This window comes from Zeus faber (genome assembly GCF_960531495.2).
Source record: "Zeus faber genome assembly, chromosome: 6".
Classification (NCBI taxonomy): domain Eukaryota; kingdom Metazoa; phylum Chordata; class Actinopteri; order Zeiformes; family Zeidae; genus Zeus; species Zeus faber.
This window is the reverse complement of record NC_137201.1, coordinates 27,511,409-27,531,164: the sequence shown is the minus strand read 5'-3', so window position 1 is coordinate 27,531,164 and position 19,756 is coordinate 27,511,409. Positions and strand designations below refer to the sequence as shown.

General features: G+C 47.4%; 1 protein-coding gene across 1 annotated transcript in view; it reads left to right on the top strand.

The window, feature by feature from the left end:
• kif21a (kinesin family member 21A) overlaps positions 1–19,269 on the top strand; it is a 46,889-nt gene extending 27,620 nt beyond the window's left edge. Inside the window, exons 13-35 of the mRNA XM_080002204.1 lie at positions 1,949–2,036; positions 2,984–3,098; positions 3,492–3,680; positions 4,762–4,961; positions 5,875–5,982; positions 6,128–6,196; positions 7,095–7,237; positions 7,424–7,556; positions 8,106–8,300; positions 8,434–8,535; positions 9,120–9,285; positions 10,116–10,136; positions 11,010–11,067; positions 11,169–11,223; positions 11,626–11,825; positions 12,549–12,665; positions 15,907–16,043; positions 16,610–16,784; positions 17,327–17,491; positions 17,818–17,935; positions 18,321–18,491; positions 18,661–18,860; positions 19,057–19,269. Of these exons, the coding sequence (XP_079858330.1) occupies positions 1,949–2,036; positions 2,984–3,098; positions 3,492–3,680; positions 4,762–4,961; positions 5,875–5,982; positions 6,128–6,196; positions 7,095–7,237; positions 7,424–7,556; positions 8,106–8,300; positions 8,434–8,535; positions 9,120–9,285; positions 10,116–10,136; positions 11,010–11,067; positions 11,169–11,223; positions 11,626–11,825; positions 12,549–12,665; positions 15,907–16,043; positions 16,610–16,784; positions 17,327–17,491; positions 17,818–17,935; positions 18,321–18,491; positions 18,661–18,860; positions 19,057–19,147 (3,016 nt within the window). The 3' untranslated portion in view covers positions 19,148–19,269. The remainder of the gene's footprint in view (positions 1–1,948; positions 2,037–2,983; positions 3,099–3,491; positions 3,681–4,761; positions 4,962–5,874; positions 5,983–6,127; positions 6,197–7,094; positions 7,238–7,423; positions 7,557–8,105; positions 8,301–8,433; positions 8,536–9,119; positions 9,286–10,115; positions 10,137–11,009; positions 11,068–11,168; positions 11,224–11,625; positions 11,826–12,548; positions 12,666–15,906; positions 16,044–16,609; positions 16,785–17,326; positions 17,492–17,817; positions 17,936–18,320; positions 18,492–18,660; positions 18,861–19,056) is intronic.
• Positions 19,270–19,756: the final 487 nt, after the last annotated feature.

Here is a 19,756-nt window from a genome sequence, read left to right as displayed (position 1 = left end):
AATATCAACACTTACCAGCAGATTTGGATGTTGTATTTTTTTTTACTACATTCAATGGGTCTTGCTCTCTGTCGCTTAAAACATATTGACAACGGACCTGTCTGAATAGCACCTCCTCTCCGTGCACACTCTGAATCAAAACATGATCATTTGCAGGATGTTTTATGAAATGCCCTGGATCAAAAATAGCACCGATCACAATCTTTCTTTTTTATATTTTTTATAAAAATAAGAATAATAAAAAAATAGTCCCGGGATCCCATTATGCATTAAAGGGGACCATGACGAAAAGCTCACTTTTTCAGTGCCTGTGCGCATATACTGGGGTCTCTGATGGGCATACTGTACTAACACACACACACTGTGAGATCAGACAAACCACCAACTCAGTTTTCTTCTGAGCTGTCTATTTCATAAAACCTGTGGTGAAACAACCCGTTCAGATTTGCGACCCTTTCATACATCGCTAGGGGCCTCGGTAGAATTAGATCCATCCAATCCATGTGAGCAACTCCACCCACGGCTGGAGAGTAACGAGCGCCGCCAGGAACTGCTCTGTTCGTTTCACAGGCCAGCACAAATCTATTCAAATAAAGAGGAATTAATACCAATTGTCCGTGAAGAAACTGCAGGCAATGGAAATGTCTAAGTAGTTAGACATTTGTTAGACAAAGTTGTTTCTTTCGAAAAGAAAAGAAAAAAAAAATTATATTATATTTATTTCTATATATATATATATATGGTAGATAGACTGTAGGCTGCGGTGTGCGATCTGCAGTGCATTAATGTGTCTGCTGTCTTTTTATTGTAGATGTATTTATTTATTTTATTTTCCAACGTTTACTTGAAACAAAAAATCGGCATGTGTGGTGTCCTAGTGCGGCGTTGGCAATGAAAGTCATAACAAACATTTTATTGAGGCCTATAATAATAATAATAATAATATGAGGGAAGATTCAGCGTTTTGAGCCCCTGTCTCATGTGCATCCCCCTCCTCCTAAATAGAGCAAATAAAACATTGTGCTTTTGTTTTAGTTGTATTTCACTTCACTCAATGTCCTTCTTGAACGAAACAAAGAAAAACCCTCCCCCACCCCCCTGGTCAGCTACCACCACAAATACAATCAAATTCTGTGGGAAACACTGAATGCCTTTAATAGCTGTTTATCATTTATTTAAACACCAAGGGAATTTGAAACAAAAAATATATATAATAAATGATATTGTTCATTAAAGCCTGAACCCTTGTGGGAGAACAATTCAGTTTTTTTGTTTTTGAATTACAAGTACTGTATCAGTAGTCATTGCATCTACGACACAGAAATGTAGTCCTTTTGAAATACGGACAGTATGTGACATGCATAACGCGGCATGGTTTCACCCTTTTATTTTTCCTGTGTTCATCTTTTCTTTTTAATTATTTTTATCAGCCCGTCTAGACTAAATCGTGCAATTTAGCTCGCACTACCCCTGTTGGATTTGATCGTGATGGATTGAGTTATGTGTTTTTTTTTCCCATGCCCTCCATGCTCCGTATGATTTGTTTTTCCTTTTGTCGTCACTCTTTCAACAAGCCAATTTAATCAATCCTAGGATTAGGTGTGTGTGTGTGTGTGTGTGTGTGTGTGTGTGTGTGTGTGTGTGTGTGTGTGTGTGTGTGTGTGTGTGTGTGTGTGTGTGTGTGTGTGTGTGTGTGTGTGTGTGTGTGTGTGTGTGTGTGTGTTCAGTATTTTGGTTGAAAGCAACACTAAACACTGCACCAGAACAGACGCTGGACACATAGGAGACATGGCTGACACGTTCCTCACCGCACTCCTGACGCCACACGCCTAGTATTCACGTACTTCATGTTTCCACGGTGCCTTAGATAATGCTACTAACAGGATGGTGGATTTGTAGGAGTCTGCATGCTTGACGTTTTGATCTCACGATTTCTGAATGTTTCCAGTGTCATCAAGGAGGAGCTGCCTGACAACGAACAAGACAGGGGCACGGAGAAGGAGCTGCCGGAGAGAACCAGCGACGAGGCTGAGATGGTATGATTGACGGATCACTCAAAGCGATTAAAAAAAAAAGGAAAGAAATAAATAAAAAATAAACACAGAAAAACACACGTACGAAAGAAAAAACGTGAAAAATGACATTTTCCCAAAAATCGATGACGCTTCCGTGCTGTGTCGGAGCACACTTGCACTTTCATGCTCTTACGTTGGAACTCTCTTACAATTGAACGTCGTATCTGATTTTGTTGCAGTTGAAAAATTATTGGAAATCAGCACGTATCCAAAGTTGAGTATTTAAGATAAAATAAGATTAAGATACTTTATTAATCCCCAAAGGGAAATTCCAGTGTTGCAGCAGCTATGACATACAGTACATGACAAAACACACATCATTTACAAAAACAAACGAAATTACTATGTGTGTGTGTGTGTGTGTGTGTGTGTGTGTGTGTGTGTGTGTGTGTGTGTGTGTGTGTGTGTGTGTGTGTGTGTGTGTGTGTGTGTGTGTGTGTGTGTGTGTGTGTGCGCACACATAAAATAACTAAATATATAAATAATAACGATGGAAATAAATTGAATAAAATATAATCTAACTTAGTCAAAAAAGTGGAAGTTAAATGTAAAGTATAAATGTGCATTGTCATTCAGAGGAGGAGTTTCCTCCCCTGGCACAGGGCGGAGTCCTTGTAGGCGGCTGTTGCAGGGGCAGGAATGAGCTCCTGTCACGGTCCTTATTGCAGCGGAGCTGAAGGAGCCTCTGGCTGAAGACGCTCTGTCGTCTGAGCAGTCGGTTGTGTAGGGGGTTGTGCAGTGTCGTCCATGATGCTCCCCACAAGCAGCTCCGGGGGCCCCAGTGCGGCCCCCAGCGCGGGGCGGGCCTTCCTCATCACTCTGTTCGGTTTCTTGGAGCCTCGGAGTAAATATTTATCTGTGCATCTCTGACGATAAGCTGCAATGCAATTATCAAGTTGCGTTCACAGGAGGCCCAAGAAGGCAGCGACCATGATGAAGCAGAGGAGGAGGAGGAGGAGGAGGAAGAGGAGATGGACGTGGAGGATAGCTCCGACGAGTCAGACTCTGAGTCGGACGAAAAAGGTACGGAGGGAGAAAAGGTGAATGAATCCGGGGGGAGGTTGAGGATTAAAAAAAAAAAAAAAAAAAAAAAAAAAAGAGGCAGCGACCCCGTGTGAACACGTGGTGTTAGTGGCCACGGTAATGCTTTTAGTGTTTTCGACTTTTTGTGTGAATCTATCCCTGAGTTGTTTCAGTTGACCAGTGATACTTGCTCTAAGATCTGATAAGACTGCTGATTGGCTGAATAAAAATGAAATCAGAAATGGTATTGTTTTGGGGAAGGGGAAAGGGTGAAGGGTCTCCAAATACACACTGATCTTCAGCGTCAAGTTCTCTGTCGTCAATGACAACAAACCAATATGAGGGAAACTGCGAAACGGGAGCGGCCGCTAACAGAGCCCGTGCGTCCGACAGAGAACTATCAGGCGGATTTGGCCAACATCACCTGCGAGATCGCCATCAAGCAGAAGCTGATCGACGAGCTGGAGAACAGCCAGCGGCGGCTGCACACGCTCAAGCAGCAGTACGAGCAGAAGCTGATGATGCTGCAGAGCAAGATCAGAGACACTCAGCTGGAGAGGGACAAGGTGCTGCAGAACATGGGTGAGAAACAAAACCACAATGTACAACTTTTAGCAAACAAAGTGCCGTCCAGGGCGATGGTGCGTGCACGTGGCGCATGTCCCATGTAATTCTTGATACGATCGGCCTGTGTTCATAAAAAGAGAGACAGAACGAATTCACTTTTTATTCGGTGCAGCCATCTCAAACTTCAGGCCCTGACTACTCGCTTGTCATATTGTTTGTTATATAATGTGTAATTTGGCCCGCAAATGTATTTCATAATGCCAATGCTTCATTTGTCCACACGATTTTGCCTCATGTTTTCAGAAAATTAAATAGAATATCACAATTATGCAATAAAATATTTAGGATTGGATAAACAATATGACCGCTATTAATCATCGAACTTGACAATGGATTTGGTCAAACACAAAATTGGCCGTAATTGCCCATTAGACCCAGTCCTCACAAAACTGAATGGGGGTGTTAGAGGTAGAGAGATATTGGAATGTACTGTATGTGCCAGAGTAAAAAAAAAAAAAAAAAATGGGAGCAAAGTAGGGAACAAATGGCAAAAAAATGTGATGTGAAGATGTTCGGGGGAAAAGAAAAAAATAAAAAATAAAACGCTTTTCCACAGGCAGAAAGGCCAACATTCAGGAAAGGGTTTAGGTGTTTTAAGTTCACTGGTAAAGGCCGTTGTTTTTAATTTATTATTATTATTATTATTATTATATATTTTTTTACATCTGGCCGGTGATGTCACAAAGGGCGTCACCCCGCTACTGCGCCAGGGTGGTAGTCAGTCTGTGGGTCCGGTTCACAGCTCCTTAGGAGGGTTAGCTACTGTTTAGGATTTATCATTTTCTAGTCCCACTACCAACGATGGAGTTGGCAAGTCCACGATTGGCCGACGGGGCTGTGTCGGTGAACATCAGCAGGAAGTTGTTATTGGCACATACTAGCCTTGGCGAGGCGTAGGTACACCTGGTCAATCACGGCCTATAACTCAAGTTGGACTGAAGCAATCGTCATGACACTTGGCATGACGCCGTCCTCCTTTGGAGGGGAAACAAAAAAGATGACAATCCCTTCCTCTGCGCCGCTCTCGCAAAAAAAGGTTCGGTGGAAAGCGGCTCGGAGGACAAGGCTCGCAAGATCAAGGTTGAATATGAGAAGAAGCTGAGCGTGATGAACAAAGAGCTGCAGAAGCTGCAGTCGGCCCAGAAGGAGCACGCCCGGCTGCTGAAGAACCAGTCGCAGTACGAGAAGCAGCTGAAAAAGCTCCAGCTGGATGTGGCGGAGATGAAGAAAACAAAGGTATGTCCAGTGGCGTCTCCCCAGGCCGTGCGTGATTTAGAAAAAATATTAATAATAACAAATAAAAAATAGGCGGGCGATCATAATAAAGAAATAAAAATACAACATAACATTGAATGACATTTTGGAGCTTTTCCTCCATCAGGTCCACATTTTTCTTCAGGTCCACAGTCACCAAGCTTATGACTGTGCAGGCGGTGCTGTCCTCCATGTTGATGTCGCCCGGCACCTGCTGAGAGATGCTGTCTGTGTCTTTATGTCCTTGTCATGGAGGGCTGGCAACCGAAACACCCACCAACTGTCGTTTGTCGTGGCTCAGAAGGCATAGAGACGCACGCTGTCGGCACAGTGTTTGCAGCAGGGATTCCCAACCTTCCGGACCCCGCCCCCTACGTCAAACCTTAGAGCATCTGAGGCCAAACTTTGTAAAGAATCTGAGCTTTTTCCACCGCAAAAAGCGTTTATCGCAACTTCTGCACGGCGTTGGACGAGACCGTTGGTCAACCGCTTCGTTTTTTTTTTATTTTTTGTCAGAGTTGGTTCCATTTTCATGGTCGGGGGCAAGGTTTTTAGGGAATACAGCACATCAGAACATACACTCATGCGTTCTGTTAGATACGGCACCCCAGCTTGGATCACGCTGGGTCGTCACTCTATTTGAGACCTGCACCGCACACGGTCCCGACGCAATGTCCAATCTGCGTGACGAGACTCTGGCGGCGTTATTTGTAATGTAAGGATGGCAAACTAAGCCAGCGCCACAGGGTTGCAGTAGCTTCTGTCACGAGGGAGAAGCCAGGGATCGCCGGCCATCTTCACCTCTCACTGGCCGTTGAAGCGGCTCAACTTTCACAGCAATACGTCTGATTTACTAAACTGTTTTGTTTTTTTTTGTCTGTTTTTTGGGCGTTAGGTTCGTCTGATGAAGCAGATGAAGGAGCAGCAGGAGAAGAACAGGATGAACGAGTCCCGCAGGAACCGAGAGATCGCGACGCTGAAGAAGGACCAACGCAAGCAGGAGGTGAGGGACGGGGTGGAGCTGCTCCGCCTTTCGGGGCGCTCTCCGCCCGCTGCGGCGACGTCGTGAAAGGAGTCGTCCGACGGGCGTCGTCCGGTCAAATTTAAATCGGGATCGTCATTTATTTTATTTTTTATTTTTTTTCCAGCACCAGCTGAAACTCCTGGAGGCTCAGAAGCGGCAACAGGAACTGATTCTCAGGAGGAAGACTGAGGAGGTGAGCGTCTGCGTTAGATTGGGGATAGAGTCGAGCGTGCAGGACTGGTCGATTCCATTTTGGTGTAACGTGGGCGCAGTTTGCCGTTTTAAGTTTACATTGATCTCAATAATCCGACGGTACCGCGCATCCGTTTGTAACACTGCCACGTGACGTAGAAGCACACCGGGCAGCAGGGCGGTAGGGGATGCTGCTCGGATGTAGATTTCCTGGAAGTGTGCTTGTGCTGTGAAAAGGGGTGTGTTCCAATCCCCCGACCCGCTGGGGAATCCTGCCGGTGTTGTGATGAACGGGTTGAAGCTCCTCTTCCTGACGTGTGTGATTCAGTACCCACCGGTGTAGTTGTTCGTCGGCCAGCACCGGTATACTGCGGCGCTGTCGATCGGGTGGGTGTGTGTGGGGCCACTTTTGTTATGTTGAAAAAGCACAAATCACCTTAAAATAAAAAACATCAAACTGTCTAAAAACTGTGACGTGCGCAGAGAAATGAACGAGGTCCTGGCGACGCGGATCGCAGGAGTATAAATGACAACACGTGACAGCGCTGTCAACGCTGCTAGAAAACGAGATCTCTCCGTGTAATTCTATTTAAAAAAACATCTCTATGTTTACTCGTGAATGGCAGACATTTTAAAAGGGCTGCTCAGGTCATAGTTGATGCCGCACAACCAACGGCTCGTAACATATCTTGTTGTGTGGACATGCACACACTGTCATACATCTGTCTTGTACCAATGGACCCTTCCTCTCCAGGCAGGGGGTGTGTGTGGGGTGTGGGTATGTAGGGTGTGTGTGTGTGTGTGTGTGTGTGTGTGTGTGTGTGTGTGTGTGTGTGTGTGTGTGTGTGTGTGTGTGTGTGTGTGTGTGTCATCCAGGTTCTCTGTGTTTCTCACGCCAGGTGACTGCTCTCAGACGTCAGGTCAGGCCCACCTCGGGAAAGGTGATCAGGAAGTTCACAATGGCCGACTCGATGCAGGACTCCCACAGACCCCCCTCTGGACGCATGTACTCTCTCGGCAACGTCGCTCCCAATGGCACGCGGTGAGTGTGTGTGTGTGTCAAACACAAAGAGAGAGAAACTAAATGTCTCCTGGTGGTATACCTCTCCAGGTGAGATCGTCGGTTATGCAAGCAAATTGGATGGAAAAAGTCACAAGTTTTATTGGACGATGCATAACATCACGGTCCGTCATCGTACTGAAATGCACGTGCTTGAAATTCCTCCAGACGCTCGGTGGGCGTGTACTCCACCAGGATGGCGCGAGTCAAGTGGCAGTCCCTTGAGCGCCGCATCTCTGACGTCATCATGCAGAGGATGACCATCTCCAACATGGAGGCCGACATGAACCGTCTGCTCAAGGTAGGAACCTCCGACGCCGCTGGAGCGTTTGCAGGTATTACTGGGATAACACCAGTTGGCACGTTTGGCTTGTGGTGGCTGCCGGTTTAAATCCCACGACCACCCCGCGTAGATAAATAACAAAAATAGGAAGTTTCTATGCCTGATTGGCACGGGCAGTTGTGGTACCCATGAGCAAGGCACTAACTAACCGCGCCACTGGTTTTTCTAGGTTATACTAAGCACCTCCCAAGCGTTTAAAAAAATATATATAATGATAATAATGTATTATCCTAAGTGAGACAGAGGGCCTTACCGAAAGAGAAAATATATTCAAAACAGAAAATACATATTTAAAATCACACTGCGTATTACTTAACAATACTTTTCAGAACAAAAGCCTCGACGCAATCATCACATTGATCTCTTTTAGTAGTCTGTGTTATAAGGTGTTTGTGTTTTATCAGTTTTTAACCTCTAAGAAAAAACGTTTTCAAAAATGTATTGCCGCCGTGAACTCCAACTCAGTATAGTCTGGGTGAAGTGCAGTATCCTGCCCCGTATCCGTAGCAACGGGAGGAGCTGACCAAGCGCAAGGAGAAGGTGATCAGGAAGCGGGATCGGCTGAGCAGGGAGGGCCCCGACGCCGAGAAGGCCACGGCGCCGCTGAACGAGGAGGTGGACGCGCTGGCGGCCAACATCGACTACATCAACGACAGCATCGCCGACTGCCAGGCCAACATCATGCAGATGGAGGAGGCCAAGGTTGGAGGGGGCGGCGGCGGCGGGTGGCTCTCAGGGAGAGGGGCAGAAACGATGAGATTTCATTGACGTTTAAAGGGCTGGGGGGGCTGGGGTTTGAGTGGAGTCGTGGGCCTCACGCTGTGCACGTTTCTAGGAGGAGGGCGACACGGCGGACGTCTCCGCCGTGATTAGCTCCTGCACCCTGACGGAGGCACGGTTCCTGCTTGATCACTTCATGTCGATGGTCATCAACAAGGTACCGGCGTTACTCGTCATTCAGTACTCATTATTCATTCATGACACAATTCAATGCACGGAACGGTGAAATAATACTTGCGCTCACTGAGCGATTTGGCCTCTGAGCCGCCTGCCGTTTCAAAAGTCCAGATGGTGACGGGCAGCGATTATTGATGAGATTCATAATGAACCTTTTGGGTTCATTATGAATCCTGAAAATGGATTTATTGTCACCGAAGAGGACATGAAAGTAGGTGCAATGGGGACGTTTAAGCGACTGGGGGGGAAAAAGAATATGCTTTGGTTTCAGGTCGTATTTCCACCGTACAATAATGAAACTTTGCAATGTTTCGGCTAACCTGAAGGCCACCCCCATAAGTCTAATCTCCAGTGTAGAATTTCGCAGGAATGTTGCCTGGAGCACTTGCTGACATTAGCGCAGAAGAGATCAAACTTATTGTACATGATAACAACATATAACTACATACACACACAATCGTAAATTGCAAATAAATAGTACATGAATAGTAAATGCTACATAACTATTGAAGGATCCCTTTTTTTCCTCCCGCTTAAAACAATGTTTCCCGCCCTCCTTCCCAGGGCCTGCAGGCGGCCCAGAAGGAATCCCAGGTGAAGGTGATGGAGGGAAGGCTGAAGCAGACGGAGATCACCAGCGCCACCCAGAACCAGCTGCTGTTCCACATGCTGAAGGAGAAAGCCGAGTTCAACCCGGAGCTGGACGCCCTCCTGGGGAACGCTCTGCAAGGTAGCACACTGTCCGTCCCTTTTTTTTTTTTTTTTTTTTTTTTCATTTGATTTCCTTTGAGGTTTTTTTTTTTTTTAATTAGTAGTCGAGTCCAGGCCCGTACCCCAGCCTTGTCCAGGTCACTTATTGGAAGAACTAAAACGTCACCTTCTGAACGCCGCTCATGGTTGCTTAAATAAGAAAAATAAAAAAATGGGGAAGCAGAAATCCCGCTGGGCTCCGCTCTGCGCGCAGGTTGCCTCGTCTTTCCGTGTTTGTTTGTTGGTTGGAGGTGGATGCTCGCCGCCCAAAAAAAAAAACAGTTCTACACTAAACTTTGGTGGCGGTCTTAAAAAAAAAAAAAAAAAAAGGTCTTTCCGGGACCTGGATTGGGCGGCTGGTTGAGTGCATGACTGGGCCTGTTTGAGTTGCTCTTGCCTGTCGCCCGCTCCTGAACGGAGGCTGGTGAGAGTCCAACCATGTCTTAACACACGGCGGCAGAACGGGGTGTTATCCTGTTCTCTGTTCCGGAGGGAAAATCTCTCCCGTTCTTCTCCGTGGAAATTTACGGCGCCGACGCAAAACTGCGGCCGTCATGATAAAGACAAACGTTTGTTTTTGGGGGGGAGCTGACCAGCCTCTTTTCAGCGGGGACGCTCGGTTAAGATTGCCCTTAAAACTCTTGCACTCTTTTGTTTTATAGACATTTTGGGGATTGTGTTTTTTGATTTGTGTGTTTGCCCCTTTTTTTCTGTGCCCCCATCTTGCCTTGTTTGTGTTTTTTTTTTTTTTTTTTTTTTTTTTGTGTTTTTTTTTTTTTTGTTTTGTTTTTTTCCTCTCCTTCCTCACAGAACTAGGTAACATGCCAGCCGGTAAGTGGAACTCTCTCAGTTGTTTATTCTGCGTTAAATAAAAAGCATGTCTCTTCCCCCTTTCCCTCCGTGCCGTACCCCACGTCCAAAACTAACGGTAACAACATAACACGAGCAGGTGCATGAGGCGCGGCCGCCATGCAACCAGGCTTCCTCCATCTCTCTGCTGGACCCCCCCCGACCCCCTCCTTCCCTCCCCAGCTCACCACGCGTTACAGCCGCCATGCTTCAGCACTCTGGCTAACCACTGACACGCCCGCAGGAGCTGTAGCGCCGGGGGTTTCACGTCGCTGTCTGACCCTCCGGTCCGCGTCACCCTCCCGGAGCGATGGATTAATGACTCCTCCATTTCCTCCTCGCCTCCTCGCCCTGTCTTGGGTTCCTTCATTTATTATTTGTCTTTATAACCCCTCCCCCACACCATTCTGACCTCTCTTGGACTGTGACCTTTCACCTTTTTAAAACTGTCTGACCCAGTTGAGAGTCCAGCGACCAGCCCTCTGTGTTTTTTATGTATTTATGTATGTATGTATGTATGAATGTATTTGTTTATCTATTTATTTTGGGGGATAGAACGTGGCAATAGCATGGCGCCGCGCTGACATTGTCCCCATCCGCTAGCCTTGCTCATCTTTTTACCGCACACGTTTAGATCTGCGATGACAAATACATGTTGTATGAGATGGACCTTCGTTTAGCCTCGGGGAAAGTGCAGCGAGGAAAAAAAAAGGGCACCGGGGAAGTCAGATCAGAAATAACCCGGGAAGTCATTTCCCTCTACATGTACTTGTTGGGTCAAGAATCAGAAGCTCTAATGTGTTTTTTTTATTTATTTTTATTTTTTTGATTATTATAAATTTTTTTTTCCAACAGAAAATGGTGATGACAGCAGCAGTGATGAGTCTGCCCAGAGTCCCTCCGCAGACGGAAAGTAAGACTAGATATTTTGTAAGGGTGTGGAAGGGCATTTCATCAAACTCTGATGTACTTTCATATGGATACATATGTACAATATCTTCCTGTTTGGTCCAGTGCCTTGGCCCCAGACCTCATGAAACTCTGCGGAGATTCCAAAACAAGGAGTAAGGTACGTCTCTCTCTGTTCCTGTTCCCTGGGGGGGGATTTTGTTTTTATCTTTTCACTTCTGCTCTGTAGCCCGTCCGTGCTCACTCCCCTTTCAGGAGGGGAGTCGCGCTCGGCAAACGCCGTCCAACTGTTGAGACGTGTTGCACGGAGGGACAAAGGACACAGCGGTTTAAATTGACGCGTGTTGCCCTGAAAGCAGAAGTTCAGCGGAATCTGTCCAACTCATGTGTATTGCAGTTGCATAATGTGTGTGTCTGTGTGAATGTGTGTGAATCTGTGTGTATGTGCAAATATTCGATTGTTTTCTTGTAATTTTTTTCCAAACCAATTCTGTTCAGCACATGGGTTCGAGCTCACTTTGGTTGTGTATCGCTAAATAAATGATCGTGTCCACCCGTTCAGGCTCGAAGGAGGACCACGACTCAGATGGAGCTTCTTTACGCAAACAGCGACTCCTCCGCCGACACGCCCGCCGACTTCTCCGGCCCCATGTTGCCACTGGGCGAAACGCCCGACGGGGCCGCGGAGCTGGAGCCGTCCGGCTCCTCTGTCAGGGAATACGCTGCTCACTCCCCCGGCTTTTCCTCTAAACTGGGCAGCATGTAAGTCCTGGCCCGGACCCGCTGGTTGCGGCTGCTTTTTTTTTCTCGCTCGCCGCACGTTGATATCGCTGAGTCTTTTCCTTTCCCGTCTTGAGTTGGCTGACATTGCACTTGAGGATCCCTGATGACAAAACCTGCATCTCCCCAAAACAAACGAATAGAATCTGCTGATACGGAGGCGCGTAGTGGAATGCCATTACGGAGTTACTTGTATGAGTCGGTATTTTTGTGCCCCCCTCCCAATGCTTAATCCCGTTATTTTAATTGCCTTTCTATAACGTGCCTAAAGCTAAAGCCTGTAACGGAACGCCTGTGATGGTCCTTGATTGGCTTTTAAGAGACCGGGCGTCGGCTGCATGGACGCAAAAGAAGCTCCACTGATTATGTGCCGCTGGTGAATGAGGCACGGCTTGTTGTTGTGTTTAACACCCTAGTCCGCTACTAAAGCTTCACAACAGCAGCGATAACACACACTACGGCACATGAGCCTGGTGAAGAGGTGCCCCGTGTTTTGGGGACGATAAGTGTCAGGTAACAGTTATTTTTTTGTGGGTGTGTGTGTGTGTGTGTGTATGTACTGCATGCTCAATCCCTCATTGTTGTCATTATTTCTGTTCAGTTCATGCCCTTGAGTTGTTGTTTTTTTGTTGTTGTTGTTGTTTACATTTGCTCTGCTGTCTTTTGTGTCGTTTGTGGATAAATGAACAAAAACCGAACGATCAGTTCTGGCTCCAGAACGTCAGGGGCAGAAAAGCGAGTGCCGGAGCCCTCCCCCCTCTCTCGCAGGAAGACCTATGACAAGACGCTGGCTGCGTCCGACAAGGTCAAGGAGATCAAACAGTAAGAGCTTGTTTGGACGTTGTGGCCAAATGGCCGCAAGTGAAATTGAACTCCTTCTCCGACTCTACTAATACCTTTCCTCTCGCTTTTCTGGCCTTTTAAAAAAGCATCGTGTGCCAAAATAATCAAAATAACTGTCTACATGCCAAGCTCAACGCTGAATTTCCAGTTCGATTACTCTTGGAATTCCTCTTAATGTCCCTGTTTTTTTATGTTAATTCCGTGTTCAACTTGCTTTTCAAGCAGCAATTTCCTGCGCCGCGAACTTGAGGACGATATATATGCATTTTATATATTGACGACATTCGATGCGATTGCGAGGAGAATTGATATAAATATTTCGTTTTTTTGCGCCTACACTGGATGAACCGCTGGACCGTTTAGAGGCTGTTCTTTCCTTCATGAATCAGAGCCTCAAAAAACAAGCAATTTTATCCCTGCTCTGAATATTTGAGCAATCAACAATCAGAAATCAACTGTTCTGAGGCTGAAACAGATGTTGCGACGCCTTGATTTACTCAACGATGTTCATAGTTTTTCAGTATAATGGTTGGGGTGTGTGTGTGTGTGTGTGTGTGTGTGTGTGTGTGTGTGTGTGTGTGTGTGTGTGTTAAAATGTTTGCAAATAGTGTTATTTTGTATTGTAACATTTTGCACAATAATTGTCAATCCTAAGGCCTATCAGGCGTTTCAAAGGCATTTCAGCCTCGTTCTTTCCTACACCCAACATTCAGACGTAGCTACTGTTTTGACTATTGTCTATTTCCTTTAGGAAAATTCTGATGTCCAGCATTTACTTTTTTATTTAAATTACAACCTTGGAATTTTTGTAGTAGTCAAGGAGGTGTGTGTGTGTGTGTGTGTGTGTGTGTGTGTGTGTGTGTGTGTGTGCGTGTGCGTGTGCGTGTGTGTGTGCGTGTGTGTGTGCGTGTGCGCGCAATTGTCAGTCTTTCCCCTCGTACCGGGGTCCAGTACACCTCAGTAGCGTGCAGACAGACAGACAGACAGACAGACAGACAGATGTTAAACAGCCCGTCCCATCTGCTTCCACAGCCCGGCTTGCAGGAACCCTAAGGGCGGCCCTTCACCCCACTCCTTCCCCACCGACCACCCACATAACCACAACGTGTTTAGCCGTCTGACAGGGTATTCTGGATGTACTGCAAACATCCTGCTGGATAAGTAAGGACCAGAGATAAGTAAGATTGGCACTAGGCTGTTCCTAGTCAGACGAGAGAGTGTAAGGAGCCAGTTCAGGTCTATGTGCAGTGAGACGACTTACACGCCAAAATCGGACGGTGGTGCCAGCGGCCTGCCGGGCGGCGTCCAAAGCCTCGGTGACGCGGCTCCAGAAGAGACGCTGGCGAGAGGAACATCCAGGAAGTTTCCTGTTCATTTGGGCACGAGGCGCGTCGGGGGACGTTCTCACCAACTCCGATTTTGGAGTGTAATGTTCCTATTGTTGTAAGATAACACTTTATTCATCCTCAGAGGGAAATTCAGGTAATACTTTTAGAACTTAATAAGTAATAAGAACAAGAAATCATACTGTAATTGCCAAGTGAATAATATGTGTATATATAATATTTTAACAATGTTAATACAGTGGTGAACCTGATTACTTAGAAATGAATCTGTACATCCAGTACCATTTCATATATATATATATATATATATATATATATATATATATATATATATATATAAAATTGATTTTTAATTTAATCAGCCTCTTATATAGTAAAGTACTGTTGCTTGTTGAATGATGTATTCTATGAGGAATACATCATAGAATACATCTATGATACAGGGTTGAGGACAGGTTAGAGTTATTGGCTCTGCCAGGAAGCGCTGTTTGGCGGTTTCCTCTCACGGGGGAATCTTGGACGCTCTTTCCCTCCAGGAAGGACAGACGCCTCCCTCTCCCCTCCGCCACCGTCCTCTCTTCTGCTCCCCCGTCCTCCCATCGACGTCCGCACAAGTATAAGTTCCTTCGGGTGGTTTTGCACTCGGGATCACACTCGGGGGGGGGGGGGGGGGGTTGAACCTGTGACCTGCTCGAGTGGCGTCGATCCCAACTCTGTCATCATGTCCCACAGGCTTCGGGTGCTTTTATGGTCGTTCCCGTCTAAGGACCTGGTCTTTGATCTCCTTTGCCCCCTTGGTGTCTTTTAGCAAGGCACTAAATCCCTTTTGAGAGCTTCAGCTCGATTTTTTTTTCGGAGCTGAACTGGTGTCGAGGAAGAAAAATCTGTGGATACGATGGCGTTTCACAAAAAAAACAAAAAAACATTTTCAGCTCTAATCTTGAGATCTGGGAGCAGGGATGAGTCCGGGGCGTGTGTATTTTTAATTATATATTTTTTCCCCCTCAGTCAATCCATGATAGAGAGCGCGAATGGAAAACAATCATTTTGTCTTTGATGGATTTCACATTCTCTCCAGCCCCACCAGGACCCTTCAGTCAAGACAAGGATTTGGAAAAGTGGAATGACTAGGAATGATATGGGAGCTCAAACCAAAAAAAATATGGAGGTGTTTCCAACACAATCCCCCCACAGAGGTTTCACATTTGGTACGCTGCACGTTATTGTCCGACGAAGGGAGGCTGTTTTGAGCTCGGCCGTGGTAGATGGCTCTTTCGTGACTAATACATTTATGGTGATGCAACCATAGTTTTTCCAATTTTCCAGCACTCGTGGCTGGTTTTCGAGAAGCGGCTTTTTCTGTTGACAGACTCTTGCGTCGTGCGTTAAAGGAGGCTGTTGCAGTCCGTTTGAGCAGAGCTCGCGGTGGTTCTGTCCCTCGGTGTCTTTCATCACGGTGGCCTGTTGGTGTCGCTCTGCTCACGCTTTGCTTTGGACTTGTTTCTCCGCTGTGGCGTCCTGGGGGTTTTGTTTCTTCCTGGGCTTCTCTTGGCGGGCTGCATGCACTGTTTTTGCATGACTGTGGGCTGTGTGTGATGTGCTGCAGTGGCTTCATCCAGCGGGCGGCTGCTACCTAATGATGTGATGAACTTTTCTCTCGCTGGTTATTGACACTCGCGTGCGTGTTGTGTGTTTGCCCTCCCGTGCATACGTGTGTGTGTGTGTGTGTGTGTGTGTGTGTGTGTGTGTGTGTGTGTGTGTGTGTGTGTGTGTGTGTGTGTGTGTGTGTGTGTGTGTGTGTGTGTGTGTGTGTGTGTGTTTCTTTGTGTTTTGTGTGTATGCTTGTGCGTTTTTGTGCCGATGTGGTTCACCAGGGGCGTCATCAACCCCGTCCCGTGGTCGAAGGCCGGCCGCTCGGCGACGCTGCAGTGCGTCCACGTGGCGGAGGGACACAGCAAAGCCGTTCTCTGCGTGGACTGCACCGACGACCTCCTCTTCACTGGCTCCAAAGGTCAGCGCTCCCTTCCTTCCTTCCTTCCTTCCTTCCTTCCTTCCCTCTTCACCTTCCCTATTTTCCTTCTCCCCTTTCTTTTTCTTCCCTCCTTGTTTATCTTGTCCGACTGAGAAAACATGTTTCACTGTATAACACATAAAATGAGACGCTGGACTTTTTGTCACTCTTATGTCCCAACCTTTAGAGCAGTGGTTCTCAACGTGGGGCCCGGGGACCCACGGGAGTCCTTCAAGAGGTTCAGGAGGAGGTCCCCAGCAAACATATTAATAGATAAACTTTAGAATTATTTAATTTGTGTGATTTAAGATGTCAATTTGCAAAAGAGAGAGAGAATGTAAAATAATTACTCTTTTGATCGTAGTTTCACTGTTATACTCCTGAATAGAGTATAGAGTATAAACGGGCACGGAGCTTTGAATGAAATCATATCGAACAATAGAAATCTTCTCCGACCTGGGCTCCAGAAACAAAGCCTGTGATCTAATAACAAAGGAAATTTAGGACAAAAAAAGACGATGTCTCCAACGATTCCCACACCGACCGTCTCTCCCGCCCAACCTCAGACCGAACCTGCAAGGTGTGGAACCTGGTGACGGGGCAGGAGATCATGTCCCTGGCTGGACACCCCAACAACGTGGTGTCCGTGCGCTACAGCTCCAGTTTGGTCTTCACCGTCTCCACCTCCTACATCAAGGTCTGGGACATCCGGGACTCCGCCAAGTGCATCCGCACCCTAACGTGAGTGTGGCGGCCGCCGCCGCTTGACTGGCAGCGTGCGTTCTTTTCACCGGGGGGGGGGCGCCCAATTGGCGTGAGTTGCGAGCGGGACGACCAGTTGTTCTATGACCCTCAGTGTACGGAGAGCTTTTTTAAACGCTTATATTAAGCTCACAAAACAACGGGGAATGGCTGCGGATTTATTTTAAATCGGAGCCACGGAGACGCCCTTCAGATGGGTTTTAGTGCCTGGTGATCACGGTCATCAGGGTATTACGTTACAATACGTCATTAAGCAGACGCTTTTGTCCAAAGCCACTTACAACTACTCATCACCGCTGGACGCAGCCGCCGGAAGCGGTGAGGTTTAAGTGCCTTGCTCAAGGGCACTTCGGCATGCGATTAGGAGGAGCCGGGGATCGAGCCGGCAATCGCCCTGGGGGCCTTAACGACCGTATTTAATACGTCAGATATGCCACATATTACATGACTGCGGCGCCTGTTAGCGTTTGGACAGTTTTCTGCGTCTGTACTGAATTGTGTTTATACCGCCACATTTTCAGGTCCTCGGGTCAAGTGAATTCGGGGGACACGTGTGCGTCCAACACCAACAGGACAGTCACCATCCCGGCAGGGGAGAACCAGATCAACCAGATCGCTCTGAACCCCAACGGCACTGTCCTGTACGCCGCCGCCGGCAACTCGGTCAGAGTGTGGGACCTTCGGAGGTACGGGGAGTTCAAAATCAGACTCGTCGTGAAATAGTTAATTGTATTTGTTTGCATGTCGATTAAGAATTGGTTCAGTATGATAAGCCTAGGAATTCTGGGTACGGGGCCTGGCTACCACCTTCCTTCATCCGTTCTGTTGTGTTGTGGATTATTCTAATTTCAATTTGCGTGATTAAGATGTGACGATGAAGATGCCAGTGTACATTTTAGTCGTGTTGATTGTCTGAAATCCTCATCAGCAGCATCAGAGAGGTGACATTGAAAAGTGCCTGGAATAGCGGTCGGATGGTGGATTACCTTCTGTCTCTCTCCTCTTTTTTTAGGTTTGCATCCACAGGGAAACTGACCGGGCACCTGGGTCCAGTCATGTGCCTGACGGTCGACCAGACGGGAAACAATCAAGACCTGGTGATCACCGGGTCCAAGGACCATTACATCAAGGTGCGGGCGGTATTCAACACTTTGTTTATGAGTCGTACGATTGACCTTTGCCGATCTTGATGAATTACTACCAACTAACTAGCAAACAGTAGGACTCGACAGCGACGCTTCTGTTTATGCTGCACACGTCTTTCATTTCCCAACAGATATTTATTAGAAATACAAGTCCCACACAAGTTATAAGGCGATGAATTATTACAGTACAACATTTATAATTACTATAACTATTCCTGCTGTTTTATGTTAAAACGTTGCTACCTGAATTAGATAGAGTCAATAAATCTCCGACCCCTCCATTAAAAGTTTCTGCATTGTCGAAAATAAAAATGATCACCTGGTCTCGGTGTTTTTTGTTTTTTTGTTTTGTTTTTTATTTTCCCCGCAGCTCTTCGACGTGGCCGAGGGTTCGCAGGGAAGCACCGTCCCCACACACAACTTCGAGCCGCCGCACTACGACGGCATCGAGTCGCTGGTGGTGCAGGGGGAGATGTTCTTCAGCGGCTCCAGAGACAACGGCATCAAGAAGTGGGACCTGGACCGCAAAGACCTGCTGCAGGTACCGACAAGCGAGGGGGCCCCCCGAGTGTTTCCAAGTCACCAAGAATACAAGTGGAGCGGGCTGTGTCGGTGGAAAAGATGCCTTTCAAACAAGCCTCGTCAGCGAAAATTACACCTATCGAACCGCTCATCTGTTGTTTTTTTTTTGTCCCCCCCCCCCCCGACAGCAAGTGCCAAACGCCCACCGCGACTGGGTCTGCGCCCTGGGCGTGGTTCCCGGCTGCCCGGCCCTGCTGAGCGGCTGCAGGGGAGGGGTGCTCAAGCTGTGGCACACGGACACGCTGGGGACGTTGGGGGAGCTGAAAGGCCACGAGAGCCCCATCAACAGCATCTCGACCAACGGCAGCCACATGTTCACAGCCTCCGAGTGAGTGGGCGCGCACGCACACACAAACACACTCATATCGATTCCCAGAGACAAAGAGCATAAAAAAAACCTGCACACACACGCATTCACACATTCTTTTGGTGGGGTGGGGGGTGGGGGGGATCCAGACGAGGGAGCTATTCTGACGGCCGTTTTTTTCTGAACCTGGTCCACTTTGTCGTCCGTCTTCCCCCAGCGACCGCACGGTGAAGATCTGGCGCGCCCGCGGCGGCCTGGACAGCACTTTGGACGCGGGCGACGCGGCGGACGAGGTCGCCAGCAACTGACCCGCCGGCGTCGGAGGATCTGAAAGGACGATGACAGCGGCCTGTGAAGACGCCGCGCTGCACTTTCGCCCCGCCCACTCCCCCACGCGCACACACACCCACACACACCCCCACAGCTTGTATTCTCACCACTAAAGCCCAGCACTGACCTGTCCCACCCAAACCCCCACCCGCACAGGTAGCCATGGCAACGGAGTCCACATGAATAAAATGCCAATAAAATAATAAAATCCACTCATGTCAGCGTAAACTCTCACAACAGTCTTGGTTTTGGGAAGGTTGCCGTCGCCCCCGAGAGGCTTCTTCTAGTCACACCCAAGTGGGGACGTTGGCAGTGACGTCTCAGAGTAGTAAATAAATAGTTTAGTTTTTTTTTCTTTTGTTGTTTTTTTTGTTGTTTTTTTTTGACTTTGCAGACGCCTTATGAGAAGAACTGAGTCCACGCAAAATTGACGATATGGAAAATGACTCATGAGACATTTTTCGTCATCTGAAAATCAAATACGGCTGAGACACACACACACACGCTCGCCTGTCCCTCTCAAACACACACACACACACACAAACACACACACACACACACACACACACACGAAAAGAGAAGGTGGA